Source organism: Sarcophilus harrisii, chromosome 2, assembly GCF_902635505.1.
Source record: "Sarcophilus harrisii chromosome 2, mSarHar1.11, whole genome shotgun sequence".
NCBI classification, from domain to species: domain Eukaryota; kingdom Metazoa; phylum Chordata; class Mammalia; order Dasyuromorphia; family Dasyuridae; genus Sarcophilus; species Sarcophilus harrisii.
The window spans coordinates 224,103,994-224,125,375 of record NC_045427.1 but is presented as its reverse complement, the minus strand read 5'-3'; the positions used below and the strand labels follow the sequence as shown (position 1 = coordinate 224,125,375).

The window sequence follows — 21,382 nt, the reverse complement described above, 5'->3', positions numbered from 1 at the left end:
TGGGACTCAAATTTGGTTAGGTGAGTTGGTCTTGGTCACACAGCTAGGAAGTGGATGAATCTGGATTTCAAGTCAAATCAATTCATTTTTAGTTCTCTGTACCTCTCTCTCCTTCCTCTCTATCTCTGAATCTGTCTTCCTTTCTGAATTTCTCTCTCCTTCCCTCTTTTTGTCTTTCTCTCTTCCTTTTCCCCTTTCTCCTCTTTTCTTACTCCCACATAAGATGTTTTTATTATTGTTTTTATTATTATTATTATTATTCCTGTTAGTCCACAAGATTATGAGGCTTTTACATCCAGAAAGGACAACTTGGTCCTCATTGTAAAGCTGGAACCCCAAAAGGGTTGGCTGCCTAGTTAAATGGTGGCAAGGGAGAATCCAGGTTTCCATCTCCTAATTTATTGATACTGCAATCTCCTCCCTTTCTCCTGACCTAGAGTCAGTCCCCTGACAAATCACTTAACCTCTGTCTGCCTTAGTTTCAACTGAAAAACTGGAGATAGGACTAATACTTTCCTCCCAGGTACATAGTAGATAGCTAAGTGCTTGAACTCTCCCTTCTCCCTCTGCTCCTTCCTCTTCCAGGTATTTCCAGTTCCTAGTATTTTTTGTCCCAGGAAGCCTTAGCTGAGCTTGGGAGTAGTTTTGGTCCCATTCATCAAATTACTTTTCTCTCTATCTCAGTCCTCCCTCTCTCCCTTGGAGTAGGATTAGGAACAGCTGGCTCCTTCCCAGTCAGAGGAGAGGGCTCTGGAGGTGTCCCAGAGGAGAAATAAATTATCTCCCTTATGATCTAGTTGAAAGATTCACCAGGGTTCTGATGGATAAGCTTCCATAGGTTCTTTCCCTTTGTAATGACTTAAGCAGTGAGCTTTAAGTACACCTCATTTGGGGGTGACCCAGAGGGAGAAGCATTTGAATTCTGACTTTGAGTCCTGTCAAGAAAGTTAAGGGAAGCTTGGGACATCCTGCAGCATCAGACAGTGGAGAGTCTCAAGATGGGAAAGGAGGATATTTTGAATTAATATAGACATCAGGGTGACTTTGTATGAATCAGGCCCTGCAGGAAAGTCCAGTCCTATTGCCTGGTGTTGGCTAGAAAGGCAAGTGTGAGCATTTGAGCCCTAACTGTCCTTTTGCTTCTTTTCCCTTTCTCTTAGGCTTTTTTGCATCGCATCCGGCAGAATGTGGCCGATTCAGCAGACAAGTGCATTACTGAGGAAAATGTCAAGGTTTGTATGTCTGGGTCCTGGACAATGGTGCTGAGACACGGGAGGGAGGCAGGAGTGCTTTAGCCTGTTTCCTCATGAGGGATTGATGAACTCCCTTTTTCCCACTTTGTGCTTAGCATCCTGTCTTATGAACACCCAATGGAGCATCCCTCTTTCCTTCTCTCCCTCATTAACACCCACATTTACTTTGGTGCCTCAAGTAAACAAAGGAAGAATACAGAATTTGTAGTTGGAAAATTTGGGTCTCAAATCCTGATTTTGTTATTTACCATTTGGAGTGACATTGGGCCAGTCACTTCTCTATGTCTTGGTTTCTTTATCTGTAAAATGAAGTTATTTAGATCAGGTGTCATTCTGGAACAGGGGGCCACTAAACCATCAATTCATACTGACTTAGAAAATACAATCTATATTTTCTTGTGTCCTTGAATATCACCAAGTTACATTTGAATCTGTTTGGGCCACAAGTCTGAGGGCCCTGTGGTTGACCATGAGGTCCATCCTATCTCCTCTGAATTAAGTGCTCATCCTCACAGACCAAGTTCCCTAAGAATCTCTCCTAAGATTTGCTGCCAGAATCCCAGCTCCCAACAACAAAAAAGCCCTCGAAGATACAGCCTCTGCTGCCATCACTCTATGTGAGATTAGATTCTGTCTGGCTCATCTTTTTAACCTCCTTCTGAGTGTGTGCACATGAGTGAAAGGACAGATGACTATCCAGGCGGTTCTCAGGGGCTTTGACCAGTACAATCAATCCAAGTGGACAGAAGGCAGCTTGAATTTTGCCCCTGCCTCCTTGGGGATTGGAGTAGCATCTAGCTCTGGGCTAGATGAGGCCAGCCAAAGGGGTTTTTCCCCAGCTTCTGCCTGACTCCTGGCTTGCATTAATTCTGAGCTCTAGCCTTGAGCGCTTTCCTCTGGAGAGCTAGAATGGATGATTCCAATTCATTTAAATTTATCATCATTTAAAAAATTATTTTAATCAAAATTTTTTTGTTACTATCTTATATTACACTCTCATGTCCAAATAAATTTCTCTTCTTTCCAGGCAGCCACATTTTGTTACAAAGAAAGGTAGGGAGCAGTCCTGTGGGCTAGTTATTAATCTGTATTTCCATATTTCCCTACTTCTGCCAAGAATTCAGGGAGGTACATTTTCTTTCTTTTGAGGTTCAAGCTTGGTTATGGTACCCTCTCCTTTTCCTTCTCCTCCTCCTTCCTTTCTTCTTTCCCAGTGCTATAGGCATTTATATATTTTCTGCATTCTGTTTACTTTATTTTGATTTACTTTACATAATTCTTAATATCAGTATGTTTATGAAATATCTTATGAGTACTGCACTAAGTGCAGAGGGAGATAGAAAGTTTGGTTATATCCATTCTTGGCCTTCATAGAGTTCATGCTGTAGTAGACAACTATGACATATGCATGTAACTAAAATACAAACACCATATATCAATTAAAGCTCTTTCCATAAAAATCACATTTTGAGATTTTTATAATACTTTATAATAATAATTTTATAATACTCATTTTCCAGATGAGGAAACTGAAGTCTCTTAAAAATAGTATTTTCCCAATTAGAAGACAATTTTTAACATTCATTTTTTTAAATCCCAAGTTCTAAATTCAGTAACTGAATAAAGATTAATGATAGTAGATAGTAGGTCTTTAATATGACTTTCTACTATATTACTTCAGGTGAGATTTTGGAAATGAATAGTTATTGTTAATTTGGCATCAAGAAGACTTCAGGGAAGAAATAGCACTTGAGTTAAAATGTTTTAAGAGCTGGCTAGGGGTGAGGTAGACATTCGAAAAGATCTGCAGCTAGCAAAGCATTGGCAGGGTGGGGATGGCAGGTAGGGGAGAGTTAAAGTGCTGGGACATGGAATGGCAGGCTAAGGAGTTTGAAATTTCCTGTAGTAAGAAATTTTAAGGGTTTTAAGAGGATTGACACGGTCAGATCTGTGAATAAAGAAAATTCATTTGGAGAATAGTTTGTTATAGGGTGAAAATGGAGGAAGCTGTTGGAAGGATTGGGAGGAGAATGGTAATAAAGGTCTGACCTGGGTGGTGGCTGTGGGATAGATGAAGGAGGATGCAAGCCATTGTCCTCCTCCTAGACACTATCTCCTTCAGATTCAGCTCTAATCTGGTTTTTATTTGCCTCTCTTATAATTCCTCTTCTTGTTTCCTTTCCTGGTTCTTCATTTTGCTAACCTTTTAATGTATGTGTTACTCTTTCTTTCTATTGCCTGAAATCTCTCTTTTTTTTCCTCTCTGCTCTTTGTCTCTCTCTCTCTATCCCTCTTCTTCCCTTTTCTATCTCATTTATCCCCTTGCCTTCAATGACTACTTCAATGCAGGATTCCTAGATCCTCACTTTTAGCCCCAGACTTTCTTCTGAACTTCACTTAGATTGCCTAAAGACAGATAAATGAATAAAAAAGCATTTACTAAATACTTACTATATGCTGAGCACTATAGGAGACTGTGCCATCAGGAAGCTTCCCTTCCAAAAGGGTGATCTCACATACCTAGGCCAAATGTTGGCCTGGGAAAGGTCATGAAAATTATTGGGCTAGTGAAAGGGACCTTTAGGGAGGTCCCTGCACTGATCAAGATTCTAGAACTGGAAGAAAGGGAATAGAGAGATAACCAAGAAGATGGCTGGTCTGAAATGGTGGACCAGATGAGGTGGTTCCAATAAGGGAATTGGGAATCCAAGGGTTGGAAGTTCTGGAGATATAATAGCCAGGCTTATTAAACATTCCTTCTAAATTCACTCCAAATTTCTGTCTTTGGGACTATTGTCCCATATGCACACTCTTAGTGCCATCACTACCCACTTCATTCAACCACATCATTTTCATCTCCTTTGCCTCAAATATTCTGTTAATTACCAAATTCTATAGCTTCCACCATCCAACACCTCTTGTTTTCCTACACTCAACACTGTAGAACAATCCCTTACTATTTCTCCCTGTACTATTGCAGTAACCTCCTTACAATTAGACGGCTTCTCTGCTTGCTAATTCATGTTTTTTACTTCTGCTAGAATATGTTTCTTTTGCATGATTCTCTATTGAAAACAAGTTGTACCTCATTGCTTTATTAGTAAAATTTTAACTCTTCAGTCTAGACTCTTCCCAATTTGACCAGTATTATGTCAAGTGAGACATCCTCTTGCTTTTCTGATTTTCATAATATTTCCAATTTTTCACATTATTGCTTTTCATACTTTAACCAAATTGCATCACTATGCACTATCTCTTTCCCCTGTACACATTATGCTTCTACCCTTCTTTGTTCACATTGTTCCTTCTATCTCAAATATCTTTTGTCCACTGCTCCTTTTTAATGTTGTCCCCAGCAACTCAAATGACTCGTTTTGCACTTTTCTCCTTGTAAATGAGTTGTCTTTTAGGTATTTGGACTTTTTTTTTTTGCTTACCCAAACAGTGAGGTCCATGAGGGCTAGAACCAAGAGAAGAGTCGCAGGTTTGGAATTAGAAATGGCCTTAATGCTTAGTACCTGTGATCTTGGACAAGAGGCTCAGGAAAAACTTGGGAATTTATTTTAATTTGAGTCTCTACTCTTTTGACCCAACTAATATAATACTTTCTGTTTCCCCTTAGATTCTCTTTTCCAACATTGAAGACATCCTGGAGGTTCATAAGGAATTCCTGAATGCCTTGGAGTTTAGTTTACAACCCGAGCCTCAGAGTCAGCATGAACTTGGAAATGTATTCTTAAAATTTGTGAGTAAAGTTCAATGACTGTGTTGGCCAGGAGCTTCCTCTCACTCTCTCTCCTCCCCCTTTCCCCCCTTCTCCCCCATCCCTTCCCGCTTCTCCCCTTTTTCTGTTCATCTGCCCTTTTTTCTTTTGCCAAGGGTGGGCAAGCAAGTCTTATCTTTTCTAGGGATTGGAAAAGTCTGGAAAGAGGGGGGCAGCGTGGGAGAACCATTCTTGGCCAAAGACAATTAAAAGGACCTCACATCCACCTCAGCAAGGATGTATTTTTAGAAAGTCTGCCCTTTTCCCTTGTATGCAGAGAACCTGCTCTATTTCTCCAAAGGTACCAGCTTCCTGGATTGAAAAACTGGAATAAGATTATGAAACAAAGACTTTCTTTTTCTCTAGGGAAAAGTACAGACTGGGCTATTGCCCTGAGGTCAAATGGAAATCTCCCCTGACTCCTCAGCTGCTGAGATTTACCAATCCCATCTCCCCTCAAACTCTGTTCCCTTCTTTCTATTCATATAATCACCATCCTAAGCCCCTTATCTCCTCTCTCCTTAATTGTCTCCACTCAGTTGCCAGAATGATATTATTTAAACACAGGTCTGACTACATAGCCTTATTATATGTTAATTCTCATGAAGAATTTTATAGTCCAGCTAAACTGATTTAAATTTTCCTTCATATAAATGTTATCTCCATTCCTTTCCACAGATTGTCCCTTGTACAAAACGGTCCTCCCACTTCTTTTCCATTTCTTAGAATCCTTAATTTCAGTGTATTTCAGGCATTATGCCAAGCCCTGTGTTTGAAGAACTCACATTCTGATGGAAGAAAGGACATAGAAAGATCTGTACAGAGTGGATGGAAGGCATTCTGAGAGGGGAAGGCACTGAGAATTGCCTGCACAAAGCAGCATTTGAGCTCAGTCTGAGAGACTTAGGGATGGAGTTGAAGAAAAAAGGCATTCCAGATATGTCTGAGGTAGAGCAAATAGGGCTGTGCTGTTTGGACTGGAAAGTTAGGTAGGGGCCCTCAGGTTATGAAAAGCTTTAAAGTGCCTAACAGGATTCTGAGGTCACGGGGAGCTGCTGAGGGTCTGGAAGGGTGACATGGTCAGACCTACAGGTTAGGAAAATCACTGGGGCAGCTGAGTGCAGCCTAGATTAGTGAAGTGAAGCTTGAGGCAATTGAACTAGTCCCAACTGATGAAGGGCTCCGACTGAGGTGATTGCTATTAGAGTGGAGAGGAGAGGAAGAAACAGCACTAGTATATTTGGGGTGACTGAGGGTGAATTAGAGAATTGGATGCACATGGGAAGGTGATTGTACCCTCAGTAGTAATGTTAATTTGCAAGGGGGAAGTATCTTTGAGGAAAGAATAAAGAATAAAGGCATGTCCTTTAGGAGATATTTAGAGGAATATCTTGTTTGAAATTGCCAAAGGCAGTTTGTGATATGGGACTACAGCTCAAGAGACTGACTCGGATTGGACATATTATATTTATTACATGTATAGTTTTGTGTGTACAAGTTAGTTATTTATAAAAAAAAAACAAACCTTTGGAAGGCAGGGATAATTTCATTTTTGTCTTTGTATCCTCAGTGTCTAACATAGTACTTGGTGGTTAATTAATTGATTGAACTATTAGGATCATTGATTTAGAATTGTAAGGGACAATCTCTCCCCCAATTTTACAGACGATGAAATTGATTCTTAGAGAAGTTATTTTATTTGTCTAAGGCCAGGTAATGTAGGAAAAGCCGAATTGGAAATTTAAACAAATCTACTATTCTGTCTGTGACATCCTCCTGGTCCTTCCAGGCTTTGACATCCTGTTTTCTCAGGTCTCTTTCAGTTTTCACATTTCTTGTTTGAAGGTCCTTTCCAGTTTTGAAATTTCTGAGTTCAAAGGTCCCTTCCATTTTGATCCTTTCATCATTGATGAATCCCGTTGACTTGCTGGAGCCTGGAAACATTAGGCACGATAATGGCCCTTGGGCCTTCCCTTAGTGCCCTGAATCCCTTTTCTGAATCCCTTCATAGACAACTTGTCACATCAGATCAGTGCATTAGCTAGAGAAAAGGCATTTGCTTTAGTCAGCTCTTTGATGGCTTGACCACACGCTTCCCAATGAGTCTTCCCAAGAACTCATTTACCCATCAGACTTCTCCCTTCTGCTCCGTGTGTCTCTTGATGCATCCCTAATTCTCCTCCAGCTCAGCAGGAAGAGTAGAGTTAAACCTTCAGGTTTATTCTCAGGATTCTCCATCTCTTTCTTCTTGGAGAATAATGCCTTAGACATCAGCTTATTCCAACTGTTTCACTTTATAAATGTTGCAGCAGGTTCAGAGAGGAATGAAGACTGCTTTGCTCATAAGATGAGCTTGGGCCTAGAGATGGGGATGACTTGGTAGAAGAGTGCAGTGGAAGGCAGGAGAAGCTTGGGGACAAAGTGGGGGGGAGGAGGCTGGTACAGTGCCCCAAAGATGGGAGAGACAAAATCCATCCTCATGGGCCCTCCAAGGAAGGAGTCCCTGACTTGTTATAGATGTATGGATGACATCTATAGACTGACTCATATTCTGTGAGGGTGGTCTGGGGGTAGAGCAAGAGGGGGAGTGGATAAAAGGGGGCCTCTATTCCCATAGAATATGTCCTATGCTATGGCAGCTGCTTCTGAATATGTCTGTACCAGGCCCTGAGCAAGACTCACTCTCTGCCACAGCTGTCCCTCATCAGCAGCTGCCGTTTCTTCTGCTCATCTCCTTTTTTTTCCCCTTTCTTTTTAGGCTTTCCTTTGCCAACCCCCATGACCAACATCTGTCATTATGTAACTGCTAGTTTCCTCATGAGGGGAAAAAAAGAGAAAACAACAAAGATTCGTGCAGGGTCCCAGGGAGGAAATTAAACACTTGAGACACTCAGTCGTCAAAAGCATAGTTTTCATATTTGTGGGGGTCTCATGTATGGAAAACAGTTGGAGAACACTCAATAAAAGAGCAGCAGAATATACATGTTTATTGTGTGGGTTGGGTTTAGCAGAGGGTATGTTGTCAGGTGATAAATATAGCTTTCTTGAGCCTCAGGAATATTAGTTCCTGGTATCCCCAAGTCCTGAAGGGGGCAATTATTTCATAGTGGGAGGAACTTAGAGCTGAAAGAGACCTTAAAACTTTGAATATCAGAGCTGAAAAAGACCTTAAAACTCTGAATATCAGAGCTGAAATGGAATTTCAAATCAGGATTGTCAGAGCTGTTTCTAGTGTCTTGGACCAAAATGTTAGAAATGAAAGGGGCCTTAGAACAAAGAATGGCAAAACTCAGAATGTGAGAGCTGGAAGGTGACCATCAGAGAGACACCTCTCATTTTATAGATAAGAAAACTGTAGCCTAGAGAGGGTCCCACATGTAGAACTTTTCACTGCCATTCTGAAGAGAGGAAGTCCCTTTTCTTCCTTTCCCTCAGTCTCCTGCAGAGCCTGTGTGTGAGTGAGTGTGTTTGTGTGTGTGTGTGTGTGTGTGTGTGTGTGTGTGTGTGTGTGTATGTCTGAATGGAAAGCTGTTAGGGAAAGATTAAGAAACATAAGGCCCTCTTAGCAACTTCCAGAGGAACCAGTGGGAGTCCGTAGGAGTTCTTGTAGACAGAAGGTGAGGTTGCAGGAGGTTGGTATGGGGAAGGGGGTAGAGGGGGATGGCCCATTCTTCTGAGTTAGCAGCTGAGTCTGTGCTTTTGTGGAAGCTGGCAAAAGATGAGAAAGTCTTGCCTTTAATTTTGAAGGTAGTTCAGTTCCTTTTTTCAGTCCCACCATTTTTCAGTCTCTCTCTTTTTCTGTCCCTTTAAGCTCCTTTTTGTATGTTGTCTTTTCCAGTTAGAATGTGAACTCCCTGAGGACAGGGGATTTGTAATGTGCCGAGCTCACTACTGTGTCTTCAGCATGCAAGGCGACATCATGGGATTGTTGTTTAGTTGTTTCATATCCAATTTATTTGGGGTTTAATTGGCAAAGATACTGGAGTGGTTTGCCACTTGCTTTTCCAGCTCATTTTATTGATGAGAAAACTGAGGCAGTAAGTTAAGTGACTGCTAGTAAATGTCTCAGGCTATATTTAAACTCAGGTTTTCTTGACTCCAGGCCAGGTGCTCTGACCACTGCCCAACTGCTTATTTATTATTTTTATCTTGTCCTTTCTCTGCTTTCATCAAGTCTTGCAACCTTCAGGTACTCTTGTGAATTTACTATTAACTTATTGATTTTCTCCCTCACACTGTGCTATAGACTTAATAACTACAACAATAATAATCAAAATTTAGATATATGGCAAGCACTGTGATAAGAACTTTATAGTTATCTCATAACAGCTCTGGAAAGTAGGTACTGTTACCCTCATTTTACAGATGTAGAAACTGAGGCAAAAAGATGGAGTGTTTTGCCTATGATGACACAGAAGCTAAATTTGAACAGCACCTAGCTGGCCACATTCAAGCCTCCCGTACTCTTGACCCTTTAGGTATAGTAAAGTATAGTTTAGTGCGTGGAGATCTTGATTAGTCAGGATGGTTAGACTTAAGTCCTGGCAGCTACTTACCACTTCCCTTTCCCCAGGTCCTCAATTTCCGCTTATGTAAAATTAGAATAATGATACTTCACTAGAATCCTTGTGTTAATACCCAGGAATGGGGTAGAAATGTAACCTTCCATTATTATTCCTTTTTCTCCCACTGGGCTCTATGCCTCAGTCACTCAGGGAAAAGCAAGCTAATCCTATATCATAGATAATAGGATTTGGAGCTGGAAGGGGCTTTGGAGTTCAACTAGTCCAATTCTTTTATTTTTCTAGCTGAGAGGACAGGCCCAGAGGGGTTAAGTGATTATTTTCAAGGTCACATACATGGTAGTTCCTGGACCCTGTGACTTGAAACATAATATTTTGTTCTCATGTCTCTTAGAAATGTGGGCTTTTAGCAACAGAAGACTGATTCACATCATTAAGTCCAATTGCCTCATTCATCTATTAAAGTACTTGTCTAAAGTGAGCTAGATTTTGAACCCAGATCTTTACTATTAAAGTTTTAATGGCTGGCAAAGGCTCAGTGTGTAATTTTTTTTCACAGTAGTTTTTCAGGACTGATCAATAGTAGGGATTTAAGGCATTTAAGCAAGTCAGGGACAGAAAATTTTGAGGCAATTAGAGTCGTCAAATATATTCTGTGGTAGGTATCTGTTTATAGATCTAGCCTTGTGTTGGAGCAAAAGAGTGAGATTTTAGCAGCTCAAAATCCTCTTACTGCATCTAGACCCAAGGCAGTGTCTCTCACTCTTATAGATCATCATCATATCCTATTTTCAGTTCTTTCTTCTTTGCAGTGCGCTGATCATCAGGGGAAGCCTGCTTTTTGCAGATCCAGATATTGTGGCTAGCTTTGCCCAGGTCCAATTCCAGGCCTTGCTTTCTTCTTACTTTATCCCCTATGCTCATGTTAGGGGAGATCAGATTGATTGGTCTTGGCTCTTAGTCAAAATATGTTGGCAAAAGGAGATTAGAAGTCAGATTTAGAGTAAAGAAGGACGATTAACTTAGAGGCTAGTTGATGAGTGGATAATATGGAAGATATGATATGAATGGATGGATACTGTGACTGCAGAAATGAAGTTTCTGGTTGATCTCAGTAGAAGATCTTGGGATATTTCTGAATGAATTTAGATCACTGACACCTGAGTGGAATCATTCTGATCTCAAAAAGGAGATTGGATGGGATGTCTGGGTCAGTAATGTACTTAATGATTAGGGACGGAGGGGACCTGGCTCATGCTTGCTGTCATAGGCTCTGATGCTCAGAAATATTGGTGTCTGAGGCACTGATCCTCTGTAGGATCCACGGTGGTGGAATTGGTGCTACTTTACGTTCTTGTTGAAACAAGAACACTCTAGAACAGGGTAACATCTTGACGTGTGGTTAGGTTTAAGGGTTAGGAGAACAGATCTAGTTGCTGGGTTTGGAGGAGCTGGGATGGAGGCCCCAATCTAGTAATGGTGAAGGGAATGGTAGAATCTGGGCCATCCCCCACCTACCTAGAGCTTATTTTTTATTTCCTGAGACTAAAGGAAGATGCAAGATAGAGTATATTCCATCTCCATATGTGGCAGCTTATTGCCATTTCCCTGCCTCCATCTACCAGACTAATTGATGGAAACAGAGTCTTGGAGTATGATCTTTCTCAGGTTTTGTGACATGGAGCAGAATAGTAACCTACTTTCTGCATATAGACCTAACATTAAAGGGATAGGTACTAAGCTGGCACTGGTATCAGTGGCAGCCCTATTGGACCCAGAACTTCATAATCCTTTGGCTGTTGCTGCTATTTCTTGGTACCCAATTCAAGCATCTGTATAAATGTTAACAGATTTCGTATTTCATTTTTAAATTTGTTCATAATTTTTCATTTTTGTTTTTGAAAACACCAAATCAAAAAGTGTGTCTGTGCTTTTTATAGTGTGTCATTTTTATCTTTGTGGTCTGTTTACTTTACATTTTAAAAATAAATTTTGCTGGTGTCTTCTGTTTTTACATTACAGTCATTTCCAGATTGGTGTCTCTCCCCCTCCCCGCACTTACTTTTCCTCTCAATAACTCAATTTTCTTTTATTTTCAATCCTGAATTCTCTTCCTCCCCAACATCCTCTCAACTATTGGGAAGGCAAGAAAAACAAAACCGATTGCAAATACGTAGAGTCATGAAAAATAAATTCCCACATTAGCTAAGTCCGAAAAAAGAAAGAAAAGAAAATATGCTTCAGTCAGCAGTACTTGAGTAGATTACTTCTCTATCTGAAGATAATCAGGAATTGTGGTGTTAGTCATTGTGCTGATCAGAGTTCCACAGTTTTTAAAGTTATTTATCTTTACAATATTATTATTGTAAATAAATTGTTTTCCTGACTTTGTATCAGTTCGTAGAAGACTTTACAGGTTTTTCTGACCATCCCCTTGATCATTTTTTATAGCATGATAGTATTCTATCATATTCATATTCCCTAATTTGTTTCCCAGTTGTTGGCTTTGTGCCATTTTAAAAGACTCAGAAGGGTTAAATGATTTGTCTGGGGTCACACATCTGGTAAATGTCAATTGGAATTTGAATCCAATTCTTTCCACACAGTTTATTCATAAGGGGTAATGAATATTCAACAATGAAAGGTCATTGGAAATATGGATAAAAGAAAATTGCCTTGTCTCAGAATTTTAAGTTGTTTTGCATAGCTACTGTGTTTTGGACCAACTTTGGCCAATTCTCTAAGTTGAAGTATTAGGGCTTCTTAAGACCTTCCAGATTAGAAGACTTGGGTTCAATATGTTGCCTTTGCCACTGATTAATGCTATGAAAAGCTCTTCCTCTCTTCTCATCTATAGAGTAGATGAGCTTTTCTTTTTACCAGATGATTTTTGAATTTGCCTTGTAGTGTCCTCATAGGTCTAATTTTTTTTTTTTTTTAATAATTCTATTATCATGGGCAGCTAGTGGAGTAGTGGATAGAGCACCAGCCCTGAAGTCAGAAGACCTGAGTGCAAATGTGATCTCAGACACTTAACATTCTTAGCTATGTTATCTTAGGCAAGTCACTTAATCTCAATTGCCTCAGGAAAATAAATTTAATTCTATTATCAGCTAATCATTAAGCTCTTATGAGAACATGATGGGGAGTTGATGTTCTTCCTTTAAATGGTGGTAGTGGGGGTGGGGGGGGGAGAAGTCAAAAAAGAATATATGTATATGGAAGTAGAGCTTCTCTGCTAAACTACTCAGTTCTCTGGATTCTATTAACTTTTTATCCTCCCAAATCAGAGTTATCTATTCTAACTTAAAGGTTATCCTCCCCTTTTCTTACAGGAGTGTACTTTTTTTTTTTTTTTAAACAGAAGGACAAATTCTGTGTGTATGAGGAATATTGCAGTAATCATGAAAAGGCTTTGAGACTCCTCATGGAACTGAACAAGATACCTGCCATCCGAGCCTTTCTGTTGGTATGTATGCTTTACTCCATTTCTCTCACTTGAATGGCGATTCCTTGATCCTCTCAGGATATCATGAAGGAGACTATAAGTTCCCTGAGAGCAAGTAGCACTTTATCTTTGTACCGCTAGCTCCTCATACAATACATGGCACACAAGAAATAATGAATAAATGCTTTTGATTAATCAAATGATTGACTGCCCTGATGATAGCTCCCTTCAAATATTTGAAGCATCTTCACATAATAGAATAATTAAATGTGTTCTACTTGGCCCCACAAGGCAGAACTCAGACTTTTGTAGAAGATTTAATTTAATATTAGGAAGAATGTTTCAATAATTATAGCTGTTCAGCAGTGGAATTGCTAACCTTGAGAAATTGAGCTTTTCATCACTAGTGGTATTAAAACAGAAATTGTTCACATAAGGATGTTTGTAGAAAGATTTCCTGCTCATAAAAGTTTTTTTGTTTTCTGTTTCTCTGAATATTTTCCTTTTCTCTCCTTTTCTCCCATCTTTGGGGAGAATAGTGAGGCTTGAAAAAGTAATGAATTTTGGGGTGCTTTTCAAGAGTGGAATTGGGAAGGTCAGTAGTGTCTTAGTCTTTCGTGACATCTCATTCCTGAGCCTAGAGTTGGTCATTTTTGGGTAGGTTATCCCTTCAGACACCTAACCCATTTAGACAAGAATAGGGTGAGATCCGCCTGATTTAAGAGCATTTATTGTCCCGCTTGGTTTAACTGCAGCCTGAAAGAACTCCTTTAATGGAGCAGCCCTTTGAAATAGAGGCCCCATGGGACAGCATGGGTCTGTTTTTCTTGTGTCCTTCTGCCAAGGGTCATGATTCTGTGGAGCACTATTGGCCCCCCTTTTTTTCCCTTGGGAATCCGGATGTTAGTTGGGATCATGTCCATGGAGGAGGAGAACACTGCTAATTTCACAGCTCTCTTTATTTTGCCTCTCCCCTTGAGGCTCCCCTGCCAGTCTTCACTGCCATTTGCCAAGTGGCAGCTTGGGGGAGATGCCCAAAGGGGCAAAAGGGGGGATGTTGGGCATTCTTGAAAAGGGGAACCGAAGCCCATACCATCTGTTGAATCCTCCTGGCTTTCCTGTCACCTCTTCCCATAAATGAAAGAACACTGGATCTAGGTTGGAATCCTGGCTTTGCTGCTTTAAGTGACCTTGGTTGACCTTCACCGGAAACTTTCTGATGGTTATGGTCCTTTCTGATCATTATAACTTTAATGGCATAAAATGTAATTGTACCTCAAAAGGCAAGGTGATCCTGTCTGGCTATTAGGATATGATTCTTTGAATTTCTCCAAGCCAGAGAGGTCCTGAATTTGCCCAGTTCCCATGTGGCTGTTGCAAAATCATCCCTGATTCTCTTCCCCCTCCCTACCCTGCTCTGAGCTGGCGTCATAGGAGCCCTTTGGAACAAGTGTTGTCCCTCGAGCACAAAGCCCTTGCTGTCCAGCCAGGGTCTGCCCCAGCATTCCACAGCAGCTGTAATCTCAAGGGCAGGATGCCCTGGACCAGAGGGTCCTTATTGAGTGAGGTAATGTTGGATAGGAATTGATTCGAGTTCAAGGCTAGGGTGGGTAGAATGGCTGAGCCCTTTTTGTTATAGAGCCTTAGAATATCAGATTTGGTGGGGGACCTAATAGCAGCATATAGTTAAGTTCTGAATGAATTCTTCAAAAATAATTAGACACACGAACTGATACTGAATGAAGAGAACAGAACCAGGAGAACTTCATACATAGTATGAAGTAACATTGTATGAGAATCAATGAATCTAATAAGTTCTTTTCAGCAATTTGGAGTGATCCCAAGATAGTTCCAGGGAACTTGTGATGGAAAATGCTATCCACATCCAGAGAAAGAACTATGAAGTCTTTTTTTTCTTTCTTGTGGTTTTTTTCCTTTTGAGTGTTAAAAATTGTCTTTACATGTAATTGAAAAAAAATTAAGTTTAAAAAAAGAAAATAAAAAGTCACAATTGGAAAGGAACACAGAGTTGGAAGAGACCTTAGAATATATAGTATTCTAAGCTGTGTTCTAATTACCATAGAAAAAATATTGTCTCTTGTGTGGTTAAAATCCCACTTTTGATGCTACTTATACTTTTCTCAGTTGTAAAAATGAGGGGGTTTGGTATTTTGGAGAGCAATTTGGAATTGTGCATATTCTTTGACCCAGAAATAGCACTACTAGGGCTGTGTCCCAAAGAGATCAAAGAAAAAGGAAAAGGATACAAAAATAGGAAACAAAAATTTTATGGCTGCTCTTGGGTTGGCAAAGCATTGGAAATTACTGGGATTCAAGAATTGAAGGGATGCCTTACTTGGAGAATGGCTGATATATATTTGTGATATATATATATATATATATATATATAATATACTATTATGCCATAAGAAATGACAAGCAGGATGGTTTCAGAAAAACTTAGGAAGACTTACATGAACTTATACAAGAATGTATGATCCTTTCAGAGAGAGAACTGGTGGAGTCAGAATTTCTTTCTTTTGTTTTTGGTCTTTTTTTTTTTCATGACTAATATAGCTTTAATGACATAAAAATAAAGCTATATGACTAATATGCAAATATGTTTTCCATGAATGCACAGGTATAATCTACATCAAAGTGCTTGTGTTCTTAAGAAGAGGAAAGGGAGCTTGGAACTCAAAAAAAAAGTTAAAAACTGTTTTTATCCGAAATCATGAAAGCATTCTTTAAGAAAAATTAAAGAAATGGAGGATTTGGGCCTAGAGCTTCAAAAGTTCTTTCCATTTGATCTGTGATCCCTTCTAGAAGGGATCTTGGAACTTACAACTGGGAAGAGTCTTAAAACAATGATTGTAAGAGCTGGAAAGGGATATTAGAATTTTAGAACATGGTGAGTATTCTTGAGGAAGAACTTGAGAACCTAGGATGTGATGTATATCTTTTTATCTGGTTGCAGAGCTGTATGCTTTTAGGCGGCCGAAAGACTACAGATATCCCCTTGGAGGGCTACCTGCTGACGCCAATTCAGAGGATTTGCAAGTACCCTCTGCTCCTCAAGGTACCTTGAAAATCTTTACTCTTCCCTTGTCTTGATTCACAGACCTTCTGCAGTCCTGGAGGGCCTTGGGAGCACCTGATTGTTATGTCACCACCCACGTGGTTAGGGGTGGGGGGAGCAACCATGACTGTGGGAATTGGCTCTTGAAGAACAATCATGTCATAGGTATCACTTCAACTCAGCATCTCTTTGTTGGATGGTCTATGGCAGTGGTTCTCAAAGTATGGTCTAGAGAATCTTGGGGATCTCTGAAACCCTTTTAGAGGGTCTACAAATTCAAAAATAGTTTTCATTTCCAATATGGTAAATGTCTATAAATATAATCCAGATAAACAAAAACGCTTTGGAGAGATCCTCAATAATTTTTAATAGGATGAAGATACTGAAAACCAAAGTTTGAGAACCACTGGTCTACAAACAGGGGAGTGGATCTTGCTATTCCTCCATTCCTGGAATAAATTTCTTTTCCACCTCTTGAAAGCCTTAGTTTTTCCTTCAAAACTGCTCCAGTCTTGCTTCAATGAGGGCTTTCCCTATTCCCCCAGCCCCTATTCTCTTGGATATGTGAGGATGTTCTGGAGCCATCTTGTATTGATTATCAAGAGATGATGGATTTGGAAATGCTGCAGATCAGAGCCTGATTTATTCATGTCTTTTGGTTGATTGCTGAGAAAGTGATGGAGAAATGTTAATAGTGTAGATTGAACTCTTGGCAAATTCTTCTTTTTCATAAAGCTTGTTGTTAAACGTTTGCTGGTGCAGCCCTGGTGTTTCCCTTAATGAAGTGTAAGCTCCTTGTGGGCAGCATATCCCTGACATTGCTCCCAGTAGGTACTTAGTAAGCCCCTGTTGACTGATGGATTGATGATGTACAGGGGATTCCTATTCAGGTAGGACTCGGAGGTCTCTTTCAATCCTGCCTTTCTGCTATTCTGAGTGATGGCTAGAGCCTGAGAACTGCCTGGCAGGAGGATTGGGCAAACAGCCCACAGGAAGCAGCGATTAAGCCGAGGGGTCGGTTTGCATTCTTGACAAAGCGCCTCCTCGATGTTTATAGAGTCCGGCTTCCCCTCAGTTGTTGCTTCCTTGATTTCTCAGCCTCCAACTGTGTTTATTGAAGACCTTAAAGACTTGGGCAGTGTGCCCTGGAAGCCAGGGAGAACCTTGGGGAGACGTGGCGTTCTCTCCGGATGGATCTGCTCAGGGAGCCCCTGCTTCTGGCTCTCACATGCAGAGCTGTTGCACGAGAGAACTGTTGGCACTGTGGGGGACTTGATCCTTTTATCCAATTTTCCAGTAAAGGCCGTACTTCACCCTGGATCAGCAAAGCCCACAGTATGTTTATGATGTGGTTGGAGTCAGAGAAGCCTAGGTGTACCTTCCCTTAGCAATAAAATAAATTAAATATTTAAATGAATAAATATTTTAAATAAAATAAAATATTCACTAGCTGTATGACCTTTGGGGAAGTTGGTTTTCTGCTCTGGGCCTTTCCTCCTTTGTAAATTGAGGAAGTTGGATTTTGAAATGTTTTTTTAGCCCTAACATCCTCTGATTCTTTCACCTATTCCCCTCTACCCATTCCTTCCAATGGATTGCTAGTGTGATTCTGCTTTTCTGGGTCTCAATTTATTTATCTGTACAATTGGGCCTTACTTCCCATTAAATAAAAAAATCAGAGGCAGAGGTTAGCGGATCCCAGCACTGACACCTTCCTCCTTCCAGCTCTCTTTCTTAGGCTCTTCATTTTTGGCCCTTCTTGTCAAGCAGCCGAGGTTGAGAGTGGGTGGCTGAGAGGGAACCGACAAAGCAAAAAATGGAGAAATGACAGCCTTTTGGGGAAAAGCCAGAAAGTCTTAACTTTAATATTGCCCAAGAATAGACTTTGTGGTCTATTTTGGCTGGATAATCCAGGGTTTCCATAATAGGGAATTAGTATTTTCTCACTCTATTTTTCAAATAAAATTCTTCATTTTAGGTGTTTTATTTGTCTATTTCCATAGTAGGACATAGTAGTCAGTACTAACTTAGGCAGATCATTCAGTTGATTATTAGAGCTGAAAGGGACCTCAGTGCATAGAGTTAGGCCTGAAGGGAACCTTAAGACAAGGATCACAGAATATTAGAGTTGGAAGAGACCTTGGAACACACAGTCTTAGAGCTGAATGGAAACTTTTAATTTAGAATGTCTGGAATGAAGGAATCGCTAGAACAAATAACACAGCATGTTAGAGCTGGAAGGGACCTTTGACCACAGAATGTTAGAGCTAAATAAGTTGAAGAGGCAGCTTAGGTACAGTGAATCAAGAAGAAGCGAATTCAAATCTTTTTTCGGATACTTAATAGCTGTGTGATGAATGAAAAGACAATCATTTCAAACTTTTCTACCTCTAATTCCACATCTGTAAAATGGGAATTAATAATAGCACCTTCCTCTTAGCGATGACATAATGATAAAATGTAAATTACTTAGCAAACCCCAAAATTTTATATATATAAAAAAGTTCAGATAACAACAAATATATATATATATATATATATATATATATATATATATATATTTGTTATCTGAATAGACTTTAGAACAGAACAGAGGCATTAAACAGAATTGCTTAGAGACAACTAGATTATTAGTTTATCACCCTGACAATAGTAAACAATAGACAATAGTAAATAATAGTTTAATCTTCATAGTCTCCTCAGTCTGTAAAGTAGCACCTATCCCACAGGTTGTTTGTGAAGTCAAATGAGATAAGACTTGTGAAGTCTTTAGCATATATCGATGTTGTTTCTTACTTTACTGTGTGATTCTTGTTTCTTTCTTCACATCTTTGACCAAGAATATCAAGTGAGTCAGAGGCCTAACTTTTTCTTTTATAATATATACCTGTATGACACATAGGTTATTGACTCCTTAGATTCATTAGACTGTGAACAGAGACAATTTTAAAATTTCTTTGTATTCTTACTCCCAATACAATGCCTGGCTTATAGTAGATACTTGATAAATGCTTACTGACATATTACTTTCTATACTTGACTGACCCATCTCCTTGATCCATTGTATGTATTTCCCTCTACTTTTCATACTTACACTTAACCTGGTGTAATATGCTTTTGCTTGCGTACTTTCTCCACAAGTCTTTCTATTGCTCTTAGATCTCCTGAAGTTTATATTCTTCTGAGACTTTGGTATTTTATGATTGAAACCAAATAAAATACTGTTGGAATATTGGAGTTTAAGAAATAAATCAAATATTTCCTGATATCATCTTCCTTCTGAATTCTGTCTCCATCTCACTGGTCATCAGCAGACCCTACCCAAAATATGCATGCTGAAGGATTAGACTTTGCTTTTGATGGAATCTGCATTTTTCATTCCTTCAGTGTGATTGCCTGAATGATCTAGAATTTCATTAAAAAATTGTAATGTTTTGGTACAGTGTTTATATATAGTATCAGAATGTCTATTTTATTGTGTTTTTCTTCAAAGATACCAATGATGAGTTCAGAAGAACTAATAGTGACGAGAAAGCACACATATGTAGTTATTAATATCTTTTCATTTGCCATAAATTTGTTAATATTGCTGTTTGTTCAAAAGTACAAAGTGTTGTATGTATCTTTGCCAGATCTGAAAAAATCTGGAATTTTATTATACTGAAATCTGAATGAGATGTAATACAATAGTCAGAAAAGCTAAACAGGCCACGTATTAAGAGAGAGGGGTCGTATTCTCCCTTAATATGGGACTTGGCAATGGCTTGATAACTGCCTGTTGAATAACTGACTGACCAAGGAGATGTTAGTACAAAATTGTACTTTTTCTCATTATCTGCGTTATTATATTCAATTCTGGGGACCACATTTTAGGAAGGGTATTTATAAGCTGGAAAGTGTACAGAAAAGGGTGAATTCCATAAAAGGATCTGTTAAAAGAATTGGAGAGATTTAGTTTGGAGTGGGTGACATGAAAGTTGACTTCATGAATTTGAAGGACTGCCATGTGGGAAAGAGATTAGACTTGTTTTGCTTGGATTTAAAGGGTACATCTTAGATCACTGTGGAGGCAAATGAAAGCTTGATATTTAATATAAAAGCAAAAACCAAATTTCTTTAAAATTAGAAAAAAATTAGAGCTATCCAAAATATTGAAATGAGTTAGTTTGGATTGATAGTATAATTCCCTTTATTGTAGGTTTTGTAATAAAAGCTGAATTTTGTATTTGTTAGGAAGGGATGTGGCTTAAATCTTTTTTTCTGGATATTTCCTTTTCTTTTTTTTGAATCTTTCTGGGCTATTTTATAGATTTAGGTTTAGATTTTAGATTTAGTTAGGTCAGCTACTCTTATTGCATCTCTTTTATTAATTGCTACAATTACAATATCATTTAATACATTAGGAATGATATTGGTTCATTTTAAATGTTCATTGACCTCATTGATCAGAGTAGATGACTGTAAAGTCATCAGCAGGTCTGTTTCATTTCACAGTTATTTGTTTTCTTCCTACTCATTTCATGATTATCTGACTTTCTGCAAATTCCCTACAGTCTCGACAACTTTATTATTCCGTGATATTTATTTATACCCAAGATAAATATTGCTTTTGGCTGCTATGTTTCCCCTCTTGTAAAAGATATCAAGCATATTTATTCTTATGGTTTAGTCTTGAGGACTGAGTCACTTAACTGTGAATCACAAGAATTAGAACAGAAGCCCTCTTTGAACGTAGTTTAGAGGTTCTCTTTCTGTCTGTGTCTTTCATTTGAGGGGCTAAGAGACAGAGACAGAGAGAGACAGTTAGTTGGAGTTGCTTTTCCACATGGGTTTCATGTATTTTCCTTAGGAACTTCTTTATGTAGAGCCTATTGTTCAGAAAGAGGACCCTGAGCTGAACTCCAGCTTCAATTTCAGCCTTCCATTCTGTGTTCTGTGCTATTCTTCAACTTTGAGACTCTAAAGATTCTTTGACTTCCTTCTTGTTTATTTGTAGGGTGCACAGGAAGTCTCTGACTTCTGTAACCTTATTTTTGTTGTCCCCAGGATAGTCCGGCCACTCCCTCTCTTGTCTCCCTTTCCCCTTCCTCCCCCTGCCAACCACAGCATCTTGCCTCTCTGCCTTGAGAGAGGTGTTTTGTTTCTTTACATCCTGCCCACTGCCATTGTATTAGGTTGGTTGGATCACACCTCCTGTTTGTCTTTGGTGAGCAGGTGATAGGTTTATGACAGGACTATGAAGTAACTCATCTCAACTATGCAGAAGTGAGAAACCTGATGGAGATGATGATCAAAAGTTTTTAAAATAAAATTTTA

General features: G+C 39.3%; 1 protein-coding gene across 1 annotated transcript in view; it reads left to right on the top strand.

The window, feature by feature from the left end:
• The window catches only part of PREX1 (phosphatidylinositol-3,4,5-trisphosphate dependent Rac exchange factor 1), a 204,638-nt gene that overhangs the window by 80,388 nt on the left and 102,868 nt on the right, over window positions 1–21,382 (top strand). Inside the window, exons 2-5 of the mRNA XM_012539711.3 lie at window positions 1,161–1,232; window positions 4,876–4,998; window positions 12,904–13,008; window positions 15,965–16,066. Coding sequence (XP_012395165.2) covers window positions 1,161–1,232; window positions 4,876–4,998; window positions 12,904–13,008; window positions 15,965–16,066 — 402 coding nt within the window. The remainder of the gene's footprint in view (window positions 1–1,160; window positions 1,233–4,875; window positions 4,999–12,903; window positions 13,009–15,964; window positions 16,067–21,382) is intronic.